Below are 22,042 nucleotides of genomic sequence, written 5' to 3'. Positions count from 1 at the left end.
CCATAGTAATAATAATCACAACCACCTAACTCACTGCAGTCTACCAATACAACTCTGTATGATGGCATGTACAACAATAGTGCTGTATATACTGTTACGGTTTCACCTCCAGAACCCTCCATGCCTGTCTCACACACCCCCCTGCTCTTCACCTCCACAACCCTCCATACCTGTCTCACACACCCCCCTGCTCTTCACCTCCACAACCCTCCATGCCTGTCTCACACACCCCCTGCTCTTCACCTCCACAACCCTCCATACCTGTCTCACACACCCCCTGCACTTCACCTCCACAACCCTCCATACCTGTCTCACACACCCCCTGCACTTCACCTCCACAACCCTCCATACCTGTCTCACACACCCCCTGCTCTTCACCTCCACAACCCTCCATACCTGTCTCACACACCCCCTGCTCTTCACCAGCTCAACCCTCCATACCTGTCTCACACACCCCCTGCTCTTCACCTCCACAACCCTCCATACCTGTCTCACACACCCCCTGCTCTTCACCAGCTCAACCCTCCATACCTGTCTCACACACCCCCTGCTCTTCACCAGCTCAACCCTCCATACCTGTCTCACACACCCCCTGCACTTCACCAGCTCAACCCTCCATACCTGTCTCACTCACCCCCTGCACTTCACCAGCTCAACCCTCCATACCTGTCTCACACACCCCCTGCACTTCACCAGCTCAACCCTCCATACCTGTCTCACACACCCCCTGCACTAGGCGGGCGCCCGGCACAGGTGATATGAGTTAGGCTGATGGATGGAGACTCCACACCTGCTCCAACTCATCCACTCTTCACTACAAGAAGCCTGGTTCTCCATTCATTCAGTGTAAGATCTTGGCCCGGCAAGTATCCTCTTCTACCTTATCTTTCATTATGCTGTTATTCGGATGTTTGTTGAGATCTCCTGACGTTGTATTCTTCCGTATATATAGAACTCTCCCGTGATTTTTGACATTGTATTTTCCGTATACCTTCTCTCGTAATTTTTGACATTGTATTTTCCGTATCCATTCTCTCGTGATTTTTGACATTATACAATAATAATAATAATAAATCAAATTTATATAGCGCCTTTCATAGAACCCAAGGTCGCTTTACAATCAGGACAAAAAATAGGGCAAGGAAAGTAGGGGGGGAGGGGGAAGAGGGGATGAGGGAAAGTAGGGGATAATGGACCTAATTTAATCTAAAACTAACTGATGGGGAAAGCCTTGGTGAAGAGGTGTGTTTTTAGAGCGGATTTGAAGGTGTCCAGGGTTGGGGCGTTGCGGATTTCGGGGGGGAGAGAGTTCCAGAGGGTAGGGGACGCCACGCTGAAGGCTCTGTCCCCAAAAGTCCGTAACCTGGTGCGAGGGATGGAGAGGAGACCTAGATCAGAGGATCGTAGGTTCCGGGATGGAGTGTACTGGTGGAGGAGATCAGACAGGTACCGGGGGGCGAGGGCATGGAGGGATTTGTAGGTGAGGAGCAGGAGTTTGAAGGTGATGCGGAACCTGACTGGAAGCCAGTGGAGATGGATGAGGGTGGGGGTGATGTGCTGCCAGGGCTTGGTGTGAGTGAGAACCCTGGCAGCTGAGTTCTGGACATACTGGAGCCTGTCCAGGGCTTTGCTGGGTACCCCGAACAGGACTCCATTACAATAGTCCAACCGGGAGGTGACAAATGAGTGGATCAGGGTCTCCGCCACAGAGTCTGAGAGTGAGGGTCGGAGACGGGAGATGTTCCTGAGGTGGTAGAAGGCAGACTTGGTGACAGATTTGATGTGGGAGTGAAATGAAAGTGTGGAGTCAAGGGTGACGCCCAGGTTACGGACTTCGAGAGACGGGGAGATGGAAGAGCCGTCAACGTGGAGGAGGAGATCTCCAACCTTCCCGAGCAGTGCCTTGGGGGCCACAACCATGAGCTCTGTCTTTTTGCTGTTGAGTTTGAGTAATTTGGTTGCCATCCAGGTTTTTATAGCGTGGAGGCAGTTGACTACAGACTGTGGGGGGAGCTGGGAGGATGGTGAGGTGCTGATGTAGAGCTGAGTATCATCAGCATAACAGTGGAAGTTGAGTCCGTGGTGACGTATAATCTGACCGAGGGGGAGCATGTAGATGGTGAATAGTAGGGGACCCAGCACAGAGCCCTGGGGGACACCGTGGTTGACTGGGGCCGGGGGGGAGGATGAGCCGCTGACGCTGACAAACTGAGATCTATTAGTGAGATATGAATGAAACCATGACAGAGCTGTACCGGTGATGCCTAGGTTGTCGGAGAGGCATTTGAGGAGGACTGAGTGGGATATTGTGTCGAACGCCGCGGAGAGGTCGAGAAGGATGAGGAGGCTGATGTGTCCGGAGTCTGCAGCAAGGAGGAGGTCATTAGTGATCTTGATGAGGGCGGTCTCTGTGCTGTGATGTGCTCGGTAGGCTGACTGAAGGGGTTCGTAGAGCTCATGGTTGGACAGATGTTGATGAAGCTGGGCGGCGACTGCCCTTTCCAAGGTTTTGCTTAGGAAAGGAAGGTTGTAGATCGGCCGGTAGTTGTCCAGCACCTCAGGGTCCAAACCAGGCTTTTTTAGGATGGGAGTGATGGAGGCGGTTTTGAAACAGGAGGGAACTATTCCAGATGACAGAGAGGAGTTGATGATGTCCGTTATGATGGGGCAGAGGGTAGGAAGGCAGGCCTTGACCAGTACCGTAGGCATGGGGTCGAGGGAGCAGGTGGAAGCTTTGGCTCTGGTAACCAGCTTCATGACCAGCGGAACATCCACTGGGGAGAAGGAGGAGAGAGAGCACTGGGGATGGAGGGATGCAGCTGGGAGCATGTAGTCCGGCGTCAGGGGTAAGTGAGGAGGGGAGGGGGCGGGCACCATGAGTTGTTGGTGGATGGAAGTCACTTTAGCCTGGAAAAAGTCCAGGAACTTAGAGCAGAGGTCAGGAGCATCAGTGTGGGAGGCAGTGAGAGGGCGGAGGAGACGATTTATGGTTGAAAAAAGTGATCTGGGGTTATTTTGCTGTGAGGTGATGAGGGTGGAGTAGTACGCGGTCCTGGTCTTGGAGAGAGCCTCTCTGTAGGACCTCACGTGGTCGACGAAGGCCAGACGGTGGACGGTGAGGCCAGATCGCCTGGAGAGTCGCTCCAGTCGTCTACCCACTCTTTTCATAGAGCGGAGGTCAGAGGTAAACCATGGGGCAGGGCGAGGAAAGGACACATTCCGGCTTCTGAGGGGCGCCAGAGAGTCCAGGCTGAGGGAGAGGGCGGCATTGTAACGGGCTGCTAAGGTGTCCGGGGAGGTATCGGAGGGAACCGGGGCCATGTGGGTAGTGATGAGGTCAGATAGGGCTGATGCACACACTGACTTGGTGTCCCTGAATGTGAGGGTGCGCGTTGGGCGCTGCCTGGGCGGGGGGATAGGGACAGTGAAAAGAATGGCATGGTGGTCAGATACCGCAAGGTCTAGACACTGCAGGTGGGAGGGGGGGTTACCGGTGGAGCAGACCAGATCCAGAGTGTGACCTTTGGAGTGGGTGGGGCCCTGGACATGCTGCGTGATGCTGAGGCAGTCCAGAAGCGACAGGAAATCAGCGGCAAAGTTGCAGTTGGTGGAGTCAACATGAATGTTGAAATCTCCGAGCAGATAGGTGGTGAGGGACCTGGAGCAGAAGGAGGACAGGAGCTCGGTTAGCTCTGACAGGAAGGTGGTGGAGGCTTTGGGGGGGCGGTAAATCAGGGCGAATTGAGGTTGAGGTTCAGGAGATCCGGAGAGAGAGAATGTAATGCATTCGAATGATGTGAGATCAGGAGTGGGGATCTCCTTGACCTGGAAGTCTGTACGATGAATGACAGCCAGCCCGCCGCCACGGCCCGTGGAGCGCGGTTTCTGGAGGTAGATGTAACCAGGGGGTGTAGCTTGGTTTAGTGTGATGAAATCCTGTTTATTTTGCCATGTTTCAGTCAAACATAAAAAATCCAGTTTTCTTTCAGTGATGATATCATGGATGAGTAGTGCCTTGTTATTGAGGGAGCGAGTATTGAGCAGCATGAACGTGGCTGTGGAGGAGACAGGCAGAGTGGGAGGGGTGCTACTGTCTGAGCAGGCCAGGGGCTTCAGACAGCTGGTGCGCACGTGAGGTGTGTTGTGATGACGTTGATGAACAACACGGAAGCGCAGAGCAGATACTACCACTGGAATAGTGGAATCTGTGCAGATGAGTTTGTAGCGGGATGCTCGATGTATATAGCGGGGGCGTTGAAGGAGTCCGAGTGATCTGATGGTATCCAGCCAGATTGGCGCAGCTGCGTTGAAAAAGCTCCGAAGTTGGTGAGAGGAGTATGTTAGCATATCGACCGGAGCAGCTAACCGGCTAACGACCAGCCACACACAACGAATCCAGCCTCGGACAACAGCACACTGCGGTGGAGTGATCAGAACTCACGAACAATCCAGGTACATGTAGAGAGTTAATCCAGTTGGGGAAAAACATGTGATGGAAAAAAGATGATCCAAACCGAAAACCCAGGAGTAGAGGGAAGCCGGCTGGCTAGTTTGACAACGGGGCTAACGATGCTAACAGCTGACGCTGACAGCGGGCAGGTAGCAAACACTAGCCCAGCTGATCAGCAGAGAGGGTGAGTAAACACAAAAACCGGATAAATGAAAATTATCACACTGTTATGGCAAAGTAAAAAAGATCTGAATCTAACGTTAGTAGCCCAGACAAAAAATGTTTAGTAAGGGAAGGAACGTTAACTCAGTGGAGCGACTGAGAAGCGGCGACATCAAACGCCAGCGTCCTCTCAGCAGCACGTCTACGGACGCCGTTGTGCAAAAAATACAGTATATATATTATACATACATACATTATATTATACATATACAGTTAAGAATGAAGTAATTCGATTTAGTTTTTTAAGAAAAAGGTTTGTAAAGCTATCTTTGAAAACTACAAGGGTGAATAACACTGTTTTATTTTCTTTTTTTCTTTTAGAATACTGTTTTGGAATCTACATTTTTGTATTTTTTTGTAAAGCGATTTTTGACAACTACAAGGGTGAATAATACTGTTTTGCTTGCTTTTTTTTCTTTAGAATACTGTTTTGGAGTCAAAATGTCTGTACCTTTTCAGTCACTGTAAAAAATTTAATATTGATAAATGATGGTGTATATTGTATTGTGTGAGATGATGACTGAAAAAATAATACTACTACTACTACTACTACTACTACTACTACTACTACTACTACTACTACTACTACTACTACTACTACTACTACTACTACTATCTATTCTCTCGTGATTTTTTACTTTGTATTTTTCACACGTGTGGTGTTAGAGACTTATTTGTTTCTCTCTGTGTCCTCCACAGCCCACTACCTCCAGTTATCCCCACGGTCGTCCGCCCGCCAGGCTAAAGACACACACCGCACCTGTTTTTTCCCTTCCTCTATGTCTATGTAGTAATAAATGCCCTACGGGGGTTGGACATTATTCTGCCTCCCGTGTTGTGCATTTGAGTCCACCAGTTACCGTGACATAACATATACTGTATATATATATTTATTCTTACCGTATATATATATATATATATATATATATATATTAGGGATGTCCGATATTATCGGCCGACCGATATTATCGGCCGATATCGGCAGTAAAATGTGATATCGGAAAATATCGGTATCGGTTTAAAAACAAAAAAAAACAATAACAATATTTATTATATATATATCCAGTGAAATTATTAGTTACCTGAAATTATTCAGTTTTTTGGACGGGGAAACCCTGCATATATCGGTATCGGTTGATATCGGTTGATATCGGTATCGGAAATTAAGAGTTGGACAATATCGGAATATCGGTATCGGTAAAAAAGCCAATATCGAGCATCCCTAATATATATATATATATATATATATATACACATCTGTCTGTACATACCTGCATATAATCCTTTTCACATATCTGTAGATACTATATCTATATCTGTATATATCCCTTACCTACTCTTACTAGTTATGCTGCTGGTCAGTACGACTACCATAGTGTATTATTTACTGTATACCTGTATCACTGTACATATTTTTTTATTTTACCTTTTATTTTACCAGGTAGTCACTTGAGATCAATGATCTCTTTTTCGAGCAAGACCTACAATAGGGCTAGCCCTCGAGCGAGACCTTGAGCAAAGCATTACTACAACTCTGTACATACATCTGATTAGAACTAAGTATTACTCGACACACAGTGGTCAGAGATCATACTTTTAAATGCAGCGAGGGAAGGAAGAACCTTCAGAGTCAGTTGGAGGGCGTTCCAGGTTATTGGAAGTGTGTGTGTGTGTGTGTGTGTGTGTGTGTGTGTGTGTGTGTGTGTGTGTGTGTGTGTGTGTGTGTGTGTGTGTGTGTGTGTGTGTGTGTGTGTGTGTGTGTGTGTGTGTGTGTGTGTGTGTGTGTGTGTGTGTGTGTGTGTGTGTGTGTGTGTGTGTGTGTGTGTGTGTGTGTGTGTGTGTGTGTGTGTGTGTGTGTGTGTGTGTGTGTGTGTGTGTGTGTGTGTGTGTGTGTGTGTGTGTGTGTGTGTGTGTGTGTGTGTGTGTGTGTGTGTGTGTGTGTGTGTGGTATGCAACACGTATACAGTGTGTGTATTATTCATACATGCCTGTGTGTCTTCATACACAGGATTCCACCCATGTCCAGGAATAGCATCCAGGGGGCCCAGTAGCTGTACTTGAAGACAGGCTGGACTGTGGCGTTGGAGCGACGCCCAGGTATTTATAGTATAGAGGCCAAGTCTGGGGATCCTGTGTGTGGACTGATTGGACCAACACCGCTATGACACATACCTGAAGGGGGGGGGGGGGGGGGGTGGGGGGGTGACTGACAGCACTGGACACTGCCAGAGGACAAACACACCACTGACTTCCAAGTCTCAGAGGGCTTCACAGATCGCCTCAGCAGCACCTACTCTCTAGAGAGGAGCAGCCGGGGACAGGCGAGGTCACAGGGGAGGTCATGGCGGATCATAACACTAAACAGCCCCGTGCGGGGGGGGGGGGGGAATGCAAACGCTGGCTGGAAATAACCGGGGTGTGGAAAATATGAGCGAGAATGTAACCTTGTTGAGGTCTGAGCTCCAGGTGAATCCTACAGGGTTCAGTCGAGGACAACCTAAATTATGGGACAACCTAAATTATGGGACAACCTAAAATATGGGACAACCTAAAATTATGGGACAACCTAAATTATGGGAAGAGCAAATGGCTCAGCAGCCACATAGGGCAGAAAATCAGATTCCAGGGCTAGAGTAGACACAGGGTACTGGAACTCTAGTTCTTCCCAGTAGGCTATAGGTGCTGTGTTTTTATGTGTTTTTAATGTATTACATTTTTTTATGTCTTTATGTTTTTATGTCTTCCATCGAGGACCACCTTGGAAATAAGTATTTAAATGAATGCTTCTAGGTGATATCCTCAGGAATACAAATCGGTCATGATAATTTGTTTTTATGATGTGTTCGTATTTTTCAATTTCCAAAAAAAATCTAATCAAATCAAACCTCCCCTCACCGCACTTTAGTCTATTGTTTTTGTTAACAACGTGACGGGTTATGGGATATGCATATCTGGCATCTGATATTCTCAAACCCTTATAAAACAAAACAACATGTTTTATTTGGTTATTCAATCAGGCTTACAAATACTTAAATAGGGAGATGTGTGTGATGATGACGGATTATGTATATTTATATATTTGTTCCTCCCGGACTCCCGACTCGGTCAAAGACCTTGAGGAGAGATAACTGACTGCCGGTCACTTCTGCCCCGTCTGCTTTGACTCCTGTACTGCAGTCAGTGGTGCAGTCGTGGTCACACCCGGTTACACGCCGTGTTACCAGATCACTGAGGCAGAAGTACGCGCGATCGCGCACGGATGTGTACTCGCGTGTACGCGCACACAAAAATGCGCTATATCCATTCGTTGTGACTAAGTACCCGGCCACCGTTTTACATAACAAAAAGCGCAGGTAGACTAAGTGTCTGGGTGTTGGCTATCTGAATGCATCTCCCCCTTCATTCTGTGTGACACAGGCAGTGGAGGTGAATACTAATGTGGCTCGGAATTCGTGATGGGGGTCTACCTGCTTATGATATTGAATCAAGCGTCTGTGCTGCGCGCCAGCTTTCCACGCGCACATTCACACAAATAGAGAGCAAGAAGAGCTTGTATGATAGAAAGATTGCACTTGCGTATATGCGTTTGTGTGTGTGTGTGTGTGTGCGTGTGTGTGTGCGTGCGTGTGTGTGTGTGTATAAATCAGTTCTGTGCGCATGCACGTACCCGCGCGCGCGCGTGCACGTGGCGTGCACGTGGCGTGGCGTGTTACCAGTTCCCATATTACGACTGCACCACTGACTGCAATGGTTTTCTAAAGAGGTCTTCTGTGAGTGAGATTAACCTAGAATTAAGCTAGAAGACATTGCTGATGGTGACAGACAGCGCAGTGGCTAGAAGACATTGCTGATGGTGACAGCGCAGTGGCTAGAAGACATTGCTGATGGTGACAGCGCAGTGGCTAGAAGACATTGCTGATGGTGACAGCGCAGTGGCTAGAAGACATTGCTGATGGCGACAGCACAGTGGCTAGAAGACATTGCTGATGGCGACAGCACAGTGGCTAGAAGACATTGCTGATGGTGACAGCACAGTGGCTAGAAGACATTGCTGATGGTGACAGCACAGTGGCTAGAATACATTGCTGATGGTGACAGACAGCGCAGTGGCTAGAAGACATTGCTGATGGTGACAGACAGCACAGTGGCTAGAAGACATTGCTGATGGCGACAGCACAGTGGCTAGAAGACATTGCTGATGGCGACAGCACAGTGGCTAGAAGACATTGCTGATGGTGACAGCACAGTGGCTAGAAGACATTGCTGATGGCGACAGCACAGTGGCTAGAAGACATTGCTGATGGTGACGGCACAGTGGCTAGAAGACATTGCTGATGGTGACAACACAGTGGCTAGAAGACATTGCTGATGGTGACAGCACAGCACAGTGGCTAGAAGACATTGCTGATGGCGACAGCGTTGTGTGTGATTAAAGCCTGGGGTCTCATCATGCATGGCTCAGTCTACTGCATTCAGCACCACCGCGTTGGACAGCTCCCCCCCTCCATCTTCCACAGAACCCGTCTTCACACACAGGAAAGAGGTCCAACAAGCCTGGACAGGCTGGACTTTTAAAGGTGACTGTAGTAGGTCCAGAACCACTGGAATATCAATATTCTCTGCATTGCTAAGTGTTCCTATAGGGTCCCGCAGAACATTTGACATTGTACAACAACCTACTCATGTCTTGGGAAAAATAACTGAACTATTTATCAGTCGATGTGTTCGACATTCAGCCGCCCCCTTGGCCGAGGGCCCAGCTCAGCTTTTATTCTCCCCTGAAGGTTCTCCTCCCCGCGTTCGTCTGTAAAAGTTCTCCCCTGACTTTCTCCCCGCGTTCATCTATAAAAGGCAATATTTCTAGGGTTGCTACAAATTTTTTTCATTTTAAAACTCCATATTCTTTCCTAGACCTCACTTTCTTGACTGGATTTGGAAGGTTTTGGTCAGTGTTGTTCAGTAATGGCATTACCATATTATACCAAGATGGAGATGACTATAAACCATAATTACAACAAATACCACAATATGTCATTGACAGTATGTATGTGAAACAGTATATTGAGGCTACAGAGCAATATATGCGGTACACTTCCAGACTTCCAGGTGGGACTAAAGGAGGGACCAGGGGTGTAGCTTAGCCTCTGTGCAGCCAGGGCCAGGTGGGACTAAAGAAGGGACCAGGGGTGTAGCTTAGCCCCTGTGCAGCCAGAGCCAGGTGGGACTAAAGGAGGGACCAGGGGTGTAGCTTAGCCCCTGTGCAGCCAGTCAGGGCCAGGTGGGACTAAAGAAGGGACCAGGGGTGTAGCTTAGCCCCTGTGCAGCCAGGGCCAGGTGGGACTAAAGGAGGGACCAGGGGTGTAGCTTAGCCCCTGTGCAGCCAGGGCCAGGTGGGACTAAAGGAGGGACCAGGGGTGTAGCTTAGCCCCTGTGCAGCCAGGGCCAGGTGGGACTAAAGAAGGGACCAGGGGTGTAGCTTAGCCCCTGTGCAGCCAGGGCCAGGTGGGACTAAAGGAGGGACCAGGGGTGTAGCTTAGCCTCTGTGCAGCCAGGGCCAGGTGGGACTAAAGGAGGGACCAGGGGTGTAGCTTAGCCTCTGTGCAGCCAGGGCCAGGTGGGACTAAAGGAGGGACCAGGGGTGTAGCTTAGCCCCTGTGCAGCCAGGGCCAGGTGGGACTAAAGGAGGGACCAGGGGTGTAGCTTAGCCCCTGTGCAGCCAGGGCCAGGTGGGACTAAAGGAGGGACCAGGGGTGTAGCTTAGCCCCTGTGCAGCCAGGGCCAGGTGGGACTAAAGGAGGGACCAGGGGTGTAGCTTAGCCCCTGTGCAGCCAGGGCCAGGTGGGACTAAAGGAGGGACCAGGGGTGTAGCTTAGCCCCTGTGCAGCCAGGGCCAGGTGGGACTAAAGGAGGGACCAGGGGTGTAGCTTAGCCCCTGTGCAGCCAGTCAGGGCCAGGTGGGACTAAAGGAGGGACCAGGGGTGTAGCTTAGCCCCTGTGCAGCCAGGGCCAGGTGGGACTAAAGGAGGGACCAGGGGTGTAGCTTAGCCCCTGTGCAGCCAGTCAGGGCCAGGTGGGACTAAAGGAGGGACCAGGGGTGTAGCTTAGCCCCTGTGCAGCCAGTCAGGGCCAGGTGGGACTAAAGAAGGGACCAGGGGTGTAGCTTATAGCCCCTGTGCAGCCAGGGCCAGGTGGGACTAAAGGAGGGACCAGGGGTGTAGCTTAGCCTCTGTGCAGCCAGCCAGGGCCAGGTGGGACTAAAGAAGGGACCAGGGGTGTAGCTTAGCCCCTGTGCAGCCAGTCAGGGCCAGGTGGGACTAAAGGAGGGACCAGGGGTGTAGCTTAGCCCCTGTGCAGCCAGGGCCAGGTGGGACTAAAGGAGGGACCAGGGGTGTAGCTTAGCCCCTGTGCAGCCAGGGCCAGGTGGGACTAAAGGAGGGACCAGGGGTGTAGCTTAGCCCCTGTGCAGCCAGTCAGGGCCAGGTGGGACTAAAGAAGGGACCAGGGGTGTAGCTTAGCCCCTGTGCAGCCAGGGCCAGGTGGGACTAAAGGAGGGACCAGGGGTGTAGCTTAGCCTCTGTGCAGCCAGGGCCAGGTGGGACTAAAGAAGGGACCAGGGGTGTAGCTTAGCCTCTGTGCAGCCAGCCAGGGCCAGGTGGGACTAAAGGAGGGACCAGGGGTGTAGCTTAGCCCCTGTGCAGCCAGGGCCAGGTGGGACTAAAGGAGGGACCAGGGGTGTAGCTTAGCCTCTGTGCAGCCAGGGCCAGGTGGGACTAAAGGAGGGACCAGGGGTGTAGCTTAGCCTCTGTGCAGCCAGGGCCAGGTGGGACTAAAGGAGGGACCAGTAGAATGACCCAGCCCGGCCCACAACACAAGCAGCCGGCAGATATCCCTGCGGCCGCACCAGCGAAGCACATACAGACACACAGTCCTTAATACTCTGTAATACCACTCACAGGCTGATGGACGGAGGCTCTATAGGCCAGTGGTCTCAGACGTGACCAACTCAGGCAGGCCCACAATATAAAGAAATATTTTCAGAAAAGCCCCATTACAAAAACACCCCGTTCCTCAACCAAACCAACACCGGGCTACAAATAGGCTAAGCTATGAGAAAAGAAAAAAATATATATTTACAATTCTTTATTTTCTTTCTTTTAGTTTTGTATTTGTTTTATTTTAAATGTGAGATTGGTTTGTGCCTGTCTGCCTGTTTTAGATATCATAGACAGAAGTACTAGCCTGATGGGAGTTTTTCCACTGATGGTGTTTCTCTCTGTCCAGTGTAGTTAGATTACTGTAGGTGCAACATTATAGATGTTCCACTTAGTCTGTGACTGACTTGTTAAAATGTTTCTTTACAATTGGCAGCGTTAGAAAGAAAATGTCAAACTGAATTGCCGCGTGGCAGCCAGGTAGTGAAAACACAGGCGTTCCACTGCGACTTGTTTACAACATCCAGCAGCAGCAGCAGCAACAGGGTATATATTTTCTTATATTTATAAAAGGACACCTGCACTGAATGCATTCTTGTTTTTGTTTTGCAATGTGTCTGAGAACTAGAGACTCACATCACCGTACCGGCTATCTTGTTTCTTTGCAGTAGAGACTCATATCACTGGACTCACACCACTGGACTATCTTGTGTTTGTACTTTTTATATTGTACTATATTGTATTTGTATCTATACCTTAACACAGTGACGACCAGTGTGTCGCGCCAATTTATAGGCCAGGGCCCCGTTCCCCGTACCTGGATAACTGAGTTAGCCGGATAACTTTCGGTCAAGCCTGACTTAAGCCGGACCTTCCCATTCCCCGACGCGCGATTGTCTAAATCACCATGACAACAGATCAAAAAGTTTGAGCCTGGTCGGGAGCAGGGTTAAGTTCAAGTTAGCCGGATGAACCATGGCCACGCCCCCGCAAAGAAGTGACAGCTCGTTTCCTGAAATGATTCTCACAGTCTAGGATCTGCATTATACCATTCTGAATTACGTTTCTGTGCTTTGTTTTCCTAGAGGGGGCTTTTGAAATGTATAATAATAGAACTAAATGCTGATAATAAATCATATTGAGCCTATAGATTTACTTTGTCCTAAATAAAATAATGCACGTCATATACGGCGCTCGGAGTCGCGATACACGCTGCATGTGGTTATTTTAATAACGGCTCATTGCAAATGTGAATCCCGCGGGGATATTTTTTATGAATGAAACCTATCGGCCGTTTGGCTCTGATTAGTTTCATATATTAATCTCCGCTGTAGATTTGCTTAACGGAGCGCCGGATTGTGTTTCATTCAAGCATAAAATTGAAGTGTAACTGGGATTAAAATGTCTGATGAGATGCGCTGTTTGACGGATTTGAGAAATTGAATGAGCCGTTGACGTCACATTAATGCATTTGAGAATAAAGAGATAAAACTTCATTTTTTGGTAAGAAAAATATTCTAAACACGGGTCTCTCGTCCATTAATGCATAAACAATGAGTATATCACGTCTGGCACAGTGGCGCAGCGGCTAGTGCTGAATCCTGGCAACCGGGCGACCGGTGTTTGAAACCCCGCGTTTCCAATATAATTTTTTTGGAATATAATATTAATGATTATATGCAAAAGTAGCCTAGTTTTAAGTTAAAATATTATAAATCTACATGCATTGAGGATGTCATTCTTTATATAGCTCTCAACGTGCACCAAATTGAATTATTCCTACATTGCAAAAAGAAGGAAAAGACTAGGAGAAGTGGGATTCGAACCCGGGCCGCCTGTGTGAAAGTCAAAAGCAGAAACCATTACACCACAGTGTAGATAAGTAAAAGATCCACCATACATCAATCAATGGGTAAGAGAGCCGTATCCTTATTCTGCATAACAGTTTAACTAATTATTTTCGCTAGCAAGATCTCATTTTATTATCCATTCCATAAACCTACTGCCAGCAGGCAAGTTTAAAGAAATATAATCTGATTGATTGGGGTAATGAGGGACTTAAAATTAGCCTATAGATAACGCATTTAACTTGTCGGCGAGGCGATTGAGCCGTACTGCAACCTGTTAATAAAGTTTTAAATCAATTAATCAATCAATGCCGTTAGAAAATCAGGATCTCTGCTATCGATACGTGATGGCTTTTCAACTGAAGCGGCCGCGCGCACTTATCCTGGGTCTCAAGTCTGGTTTGAGTTAACGAGACTGAATCCACCTTCGAGGAACAGGAAAATCCCGGCTTCAAACATCGGGTTAACTGAATCTGGATAATGGGACTCTTGATCGACTTAGTTGAACCAGGTACGGGGAATAGGGCCCAGAGGACCGAGCGTTGTCAACAAACCGATGTACTTTCTAACAGCTATATATATACTTTATATTATTGCTATCTGTCCATTCTCATTGTCACTTGAGTGCATAAACCGTGCCTTCATAATGGCTTAAAGAAAATAAAAATCCATCGGTTGGTTGTCATTTTATAGCGCCGTGAATATAAGGTTTATCGCAGTTTTCGCCTAGTATTTTTTCTGGGGAGATAGATAATAGGCTAAAGGCTAGTCACGTTATATCAAACGCCATTTCTGCTGTATATATACGAATGAAATAAAACAAACTGCGTAGCATCCGGACTATTACAGAGCATCTATGGATGGAATGGGGGCGGCGGGCGATGCCGATTACTATTATTGATTAGCAATACAGTGTGCTTTAAATCAGCCATTTTCACTGATCGATCACGTTGTGTTTTAAAACAATGTCCAATCCAGCTGTAATTTGGGGGAATAGTATCCTACCGTCAGCCCATGTGATCGCCGGCAGCATTTCGTCAGTAGTCATCGGAATCTGGTAGATCGATATCCATTGGTTGATCATAAATCCCATTATTCCAGGCTGAAATCTGCGTTCGGTAACGGGATCAAAGATGGAGGGTGTTCGTTTGGGACCGAGGCTCATATGAAACGCCCACAGACAGTAAAAAAAAAAAAATTCTTCAATCACCCTCAATGATACTGCAGTGGAGCAATGGCGCCCCTAAGCGGATCTGGCCGGTATTGCATGTTTCAAAAATCAAATATGTGGGTAGGTCCTGCAAGTCGATCGCGGACGTTAATAGCGTTATTAATATGGAATAAAACAATAACAACTTGCCACGAGTTAACTCGTGGCTCTGGTCCACAACGCATGTCACCGAAACACGAGTTAACTCGTGGCTGGTCCCTATAGTGTTAAGTGTATCTACAGTGTATATAGATACTGGACTGTATAGGACTGTGAAGCTACGCATCGCCCACCCTGTATCCCCCCCCCCCCATGCTGCTTTGACACCCGAATGTCCCCAAGGGGATCAATAAAGGATTATCTTATCTTATCTTATCTGAAATTCTCATAATTTCATAAATAATAATAATCATAATAATAATAGAGAAAGCACGGTAGTTCTGGAGCTTGCCACTGTGATGGCAGGCGTTGTACCGACCGACCTACCTCATACTATAGTCTACCCCATTATAGACTAGTAGTGGCTATAAGACCTTTGTGCGGTGGTAGGCGAGTGCTTAGACCTCTAACACTACCCAGTCGCCTCAGTTCATTTTTACAGCTCAGTACCTTGTTTGTTCTGTGGCCCCGAGTAATATAATCGAACGCGCGCCCGGTAGAATACAATATTGCTGTGTAACATCATTCCAACTTGTCCTTGAGACTGCAATTCACTCAAAAGAAACCATTTGGACAAAGCGAGCGGGGGCGCCGGTGTTTGTGAAGAGGATGATTCAACGTGTTTTCACGGCCGGGTGGAGAACACACTTGCGGAAAGTGACAGAAAACAAACAAAGAGTCAGCTCTCACACGTCCTGCGGTGGAGAGTTGGAGCGCCGGTGCCACATGCCTCATGGGACCTCCAGTTCCACTTGGCCCCTGGCGAGGTGAGCCAAGCAGCTGGCGGGAATATAACCCTGTCAGCTGGACGTTATAGGGATGAGGCCGGCGCTTCATTCATTCCCCGCTTGGACGCCGTGAGGGACGGTCATTATTAGAAGGCATGTCAATAACTCCATAAAACGCACACGTTGATTAACCGGTTAACCACCCAACAGGGTTTTTTACGTTATCCGGTAATTACCTTTTTTTCTTTTTTTACCGGAGAAGCCGGTTGAAGTCCGATATATTTTAATCTCTCCGGTTTCCATAATGTCATGTGAAAATAATTCAGTCTTATTCTTATTCAGTTGCCAAGTAATGTACGTTGTGCTTGTTTTGACACTGAAACAGACATCAAGCTCAAACTCAAGTCTCGCTCTGAAATCCCTGGAGGTGTGTTTTTAACTTGAGATGTGTGTGTTTTTACCTTGAGGTGTGTGTGTGTTTTACCTTGAGGTGTGTGTGTTTTTACCTTGAGGTGTGTGTGTTTTACCTTGAGGTGTGTGTGTTTTTACCTTGAGGTGTGTGTGTTTTACCTTGAGGTGTGTGTGTTTTTACCTTGAGGTGTGTGTGTGTTTTACCTTGAGGTGTGTGTGTTTTTACCTTGCAATGCAGCTCGATTCCCGCTCCTCCCGGGTAGCGTGTAGAAGTGTCCGTGAGCAAGACACTTAACGCCTAACTGCTCCCGATGAGCAGGTCGGCACCTTGCATGGTCGCCTCCACCATCAGTGTGTGAATGTGTGAGTAAATGGGCTCAAATGTGAGGAACAAATTGCAAAGTGGTTTGGACAAAAGCTGTTATATAAATGCACCATTTACCAAATGTTACGGACGGACACGCTGAAGTCGTGGCTAACTGAGTTGTACTAGATGGACCTAAACACTCTTGGCTGTACCGAAACAGTGCAGATATTCATTATTACAAATGCGTGACTGTCTTTGATTGACAACACGTATTAAATGCTTTTATCCAAAGTGCTTTACAATTTGTTCCTCACATTTTACCCGTTCACTGACACATTCACACATCGGGAGCAATTAGGGGTTAAGTGTCTTGCTCAAGGACACTTAGACATGCTGCCGGGGAGGAGTGGGAATCGAACCGGGAACCTCCAGACGACTGCTCTACCTCCTGAGCCACTGTCGCCCCATTTACTAAGACACCCACCCTGATACAAACACAGCTCTCACCACTAGACTAAGACACCCACCCTGATACAAACACAGCTCTCACCACTAGACTAAGACACCCACCCTGATACAAACACAGCTCTCACCACTAGACTAAGACACCCACCCTGATACAAACACAGCTCTGACCACTAGACTAAGACACCCACCCTGATACAAACACAGCTCTCACCACTAGACTAAGACACCCACCCAACCCGATACAAACACAGCTCTCACCACTAGACTAAGACACCCACCCTGATACAAACACAGCTCTCACCACTAGACTAAGACACCCACCCTGATACAAACACAGCTCTCACCACTAGACTAAGACACCCACCCTGATACAAACACATCTCTCACCACTAGACTAAGTCACCCACCCTGATACAAACACAGCTCTCACCACTAGACTAAGACACCCACCCTGATACAAACACAGCTCTCACCACTAGACTAAAGGGCTAACTTTGCGAGCTGACCGACAGAATTGTATCGCGTCCATTGTTATGAATGAGAGAATCCACACGGCAGGAGATTTTGAAGCGACGGTCGCACAGCTATTTCTGTCGCCTCGCTAAATATCGCCTCAATCCTATTTTTTGAGGTGACAGAGCAAGGACAGTGAGGAAATAACATGACTTCTACAGTAGAAGTAGTACAGAAGGGGGGGCTCCAGTAGCTCACCGCATATCTCGGCGCTATTTCTGCGTCGGGGAAAACCGTGCTGCGTCACGGATCTGGTGGACTCCGAGTTCGATTCCCGGACCCGCTGTCATTTGCCAGAATGTCTTCCCCTGATCTATATCCCGTTTCACCCTGTATCTGTCGGTCATGCTTGACCAGAAAAGCGATAAACGCTAAAAAATAAAGTTTAAAAAAAAAGAAGTAGTACAGAAGTTCTACTGGTGTATCATTTGTACACCATTAATGTATCAATACATTCATTGATCAATAACCTACGTATTATTACCATGCTACTTATGTTCATTATTATTAACAGGAACCATTTAAATAAATAACGTTAGTTTGAGAAGCTATAGTGGCCGCTTGTCATTAACTAATAAATGAACAATGCGCCACGATGCACCTACTAGACTAGATGTTTTTATACTCGGGTAACAAAATAAGTTATGGATGTTGACAGAGTTTAATGTCCAGGCTACAGCTGATGTGGTTTATAAGGTTTATTGTCCAAAGAAAATGAAGGTTGAGAACAGAACAGTTTGCATCTTCAGTGAAAACACATTCTCTCTCAGCAGGTGTATAATACTTGTCCAATCGGTGATAGTGAACGTATTGTAGCGATCAGGCAGTAATGTCAGGAAGAATGAGGAGAGGTTGTATTCGTATAATGGTGGTTTAATTCCAGCTCAATATGGGTTTTACAGGTTAATACTCCCTCGTAAAGCACAACACAGCTACCTGCTAATATATATACGCTCGCTTCACGACAAAGAAGAATAGCCCCAGCACTGCTGTGGCTAATGGGGATCCAAATAAACTTAAACTTAACGTCCGGTCCCGGCCGGCGGTCCGTCCTCCTATATCTCCCGGGGGGAAACACCCCCCAGCTAAACAGAGCGACACATAGCTTATTATACCTGAACGGTCGCCTCTGGTGTGGGGTGCTAAGCGATTGTCGTTGAGCGACAGGCGATCGCATCGCCAGGCGACGTTATTTTCACGTCGTTATTTTTAATATGTACATATTGTACATTTTTGTGATTATGTCAATATATTACTTATGATGGCTATAACGTAACGTACAATTATGTACCTTTTTCCTGTGGTCGATAAGTACTTTATTTACATGTTTTGAGCGAGGTCAGGGTTGAGGGGCCACATGTAAACCTGTACCGCGTATTCCACCTCTCAGCCTCTGGATGCTGGAGCTCCCCCGTGTCTCGTAAAACACGGGGCCAAGGCCACGGCGACGTGAGCGGCCATATTTACGGCCCTGGAGGCAGGGGCAGGTTAACAACGAGGCCCGGCTGCCACAGACTTATGAGCTGCTGTAAAATCTACGCTATGATTAAAATCTCTGTCAGAAGCAAGACGATGGTAAATCACACCAGCATCGCCATCACCGGCTACATCCTCTCCTCCTCCCCTCGTTTGCTCTGCTCTCCTCTCCTCCTCACCTCTGCTCTGCTCATCTCTCCCCTCCTCCTCCTCTGCTCTCCCCTCCTCTCCTCCTCTGATCTCCTCTCCCCTCCTCCTCACCTCTGCTCTCCTCCTTTCCTCTCCCTCCTTCCTCCTCTCCTCTCCTCGCCTTATCTCCCCTCATCTCCTCTTCCTCCCCTCCTCTGCTCTGGTTTCCTACATCCTCTCATCTCATCTCCTCTCATTTCATCCCCTCCTCCTCTCCTCCCTCTCACCTTATTTCACCTTATTTACCAGTCCTTTCCTTTTATTGCTCACCGTCTATGATCCCAGAGAAATGCATTCCTGGCCTTTCTGTGCGTGTGCGTGTGCGTGTGTGTGTGTGTGTGTGTGTGTGTGTGTGTGTGTGTGTGTGTGTGTGTGTGTGTGTGTGTGTGTGTGTGTGTGTGTGTGTGTGTGTGTGTGTGTGTGTGTGTGTGTGTGTGTGTGTGTGTGTGTGTGTGTGTGTGTGTGTGTGTGTGTGTGTGTGTGTGTGTGTGTGTGTGTGTGTGTGTGTGTGTGTGTGTGTGTGTGTGTGTGTGTGTGTGTGTGTGTGTGTGTGTGTGTGTGTGTGTGTGTGTGTGTGTGTGTGTGTGTGTGTGTGTGTGTGTGTGTGTGTGTGTGTGTGTGTGTGTAAAGACAATGATCCCTGTCTCTCTGATTTATGTCAACCTCCTTCCCAGTTCATCACTTTCTCTATACCATCCTCTCTCTCACTCTCTCTCTCTCTCTCTCTCTCTCTCTCTCTCTCTCTCTCTCTCTCTCTCTCTCTCTCTCTCTCTCTCTAGAGAACAATGAGGATACTACAAGTACATACCTATTATTGCCTAAACCCTAGGCTCTCTTACCCTTACTGTACAACTTAAAACCTACCTACTGCTTCCACTGTCTACAACTGCCCTACACTGTAATCATAATAATCACAGCTACCTACCTCATATGATAGTCTATCCATATATGATAGCATGTACAATAGTGCTGTATATACCATATATATATACATTTAGTATATTTATTATATTATTATTATATTTATATTATATTTACTGCATATATATACACAGTATATATATATATATCCATTTAGTCAACTCAAGTTTATGTGCACTATTTTACTCTGTCTATTCTATCTTACTCTTTTTATTATTGTCTATTTAAAACTTAATTTAAAATCTAAAACTGTTGGAGTGCAGTGAATATGAACAAAATAAAATCAGCTAATTCTTTACCCTCTCATATTAAAGTTGATAACTGTGTGATCTCTGAGCAGAGTGCAATTTGCCTTCAATAAGCATTTTGCAGAGGCCGGTAATTTATTTGATAGGAACTATAATGGACCTTGTCCTGCTGATTCTGATTGTTACTTTGTACCCTGTGGGCGTCACTTCACATTTCTCCTTTCAACCCTTTTCACAGTCAGCTGTATTTGATGCTTTGCAATGTCCTTCAACTCTCTCTGGAATTGGAGGTTCTCCCTTCCCTTGGTATGTTTAAACGTATGATTTCAGACCATTGTGTGACTACCTGTAACTGTTTTAGCTGATCTTTTAAAATTATTTTAAAGGTTTTTGAATTTTTACTCTGGTGTTTAATTTTCTGTGTATATTATTTGCTTGTAATATGTACTGTTTACATTTTGTACAATCGTCGTTTATATGTCTGCACTTTATGTCTTCTTTCTGTTGTGAAGCACTTTGAGCTGCAGTTTCTGTATGAAAGGTGCTATACAAATAAAGTATATTATTATATTATTATTATTATTATTATTATATCTGTTTGAATATACCTGCATATAATCCTTATATATACCTACTTATACACATGCATATAACCCATATAACTCTGTATGATAGCATGTACAATAATGCTGTATATACCGTATATATCTATCCACATCTGTCTGTACATACCTGCATATAATACATTTCACATATCTGTAGATACTATATCTGTACATATCCCTTACCTACTCTCACTAGTTACACTGCTGACCAGTATGACTTACTGCCATAGTGTCACTGTACATAATAATACTATATATATCTGTACATCTGATTAGCACTATTACTCAGTAGTACTAATTCATATATTTTATACCCAGTTTAATCGTCTGTACATTGTATATTACTATTGCACTTTACTGTTACATTTGCATTCTGGTTGGATGCCAAACTTCTTTTTGTTGTACTGTAGGTTTTTATGGCTCAGTTATAACAAACTCCAAAGGTTCTCCAAATACAACCTCCCTGTCTGTCCTCCTGCACCTCCTGATGAGCCTCCTCTTCCTCCTTCACCCTCCTCCTCATCACAACCTCCCTGTCTGTCCTGAGCCTCCTCTTCGTCCTTCACCCTCCTCCTCATCACAACCTCCCTGTCTGTCCTGAGCCTCCTCTTCCTCCTTCACCCTCCTCCTCATCACAACCTCCCTGTCTGTCCTGAGCCTCCTCTTCCTCCTTCACCCTCCTCATCACAAGTGGGAGGTGAAAAGAGAGGCCCATGGGAGCAATGTGCCTCTAACAGGCAGAGCAGGACACACACACACACACACACACACACACACACACACACACACACACACACACACACACACACACACACACACACACACACACACACACACACACACACACACACACACACACACACACACACACACACACACACACACACACACACACACACACACACACACACACACACACACACACACACACACACACACACACACACACACACACACACACACACACACACACACACACACACACACCTCATCTAAATTCCCACACATGTCCAAGCCTGCACGGACACACACACACACACACACACACACGAACACGCACACACACATGCATGCACTGACACACACACACACACACGCGCGCATGCACACACACACACACGCGCATGCACACACACGCATGCACACACACGCATACACACACACACATGCACACACACATACATATACACACACACACATACACACACACAAGCACACACTCATGCTGGACACGCCCACACTCATGGCCACTAAGGAAAGGTCACTTTAAGAATAGTATAGTATAACCGAGATTGTATAAAATAGCATGTACAGAAAGACCCAGTGCCTCATCCATAGCTAACAGTGTATTGCACT

The 22,042-nt window shown here is 47.1% G+C and overlaps 1 protein-coding gene across 1 annotated transcript in view; it reads right to left on the bottom strand.

Moving 5' to 3' along the window:
• b4galnt4a (beta-1,4-N-acetyl-galactosaminyl transferase 4a) overlaps positions 1 to 22,042 on the bottom strand; it is a gene marked incomplete at its 5' end in the record, with an annotated part of 122,277 nt that overhangs the window by 81,547 nt on the left and 18,688 nt on the right. The window contains 1 exon segment of the mRNA XM_084334512.1: positions 2,875 to 3,713. Within this exon segment, the coding sequence (XP_084190638.1) occupies positions 2,875 to 3,713 (839 nt within the window).

Source organism: Notolepis coatsorum (genome assembly GCF_963971535.1).
Source record: "Notolepis coatsorum genome assembly, chromosome: 18".
NCBI lineage: Eukaryota > Metazoa > Chordata > Actinopteri > Aulopiformes > Paralepididae > Notolepis > Notolepis coatsorum.
Note: the sequence above shows the minus strand (reverse complement) of the source record. Positions and strands in the feature narration are given on the sequence as shown.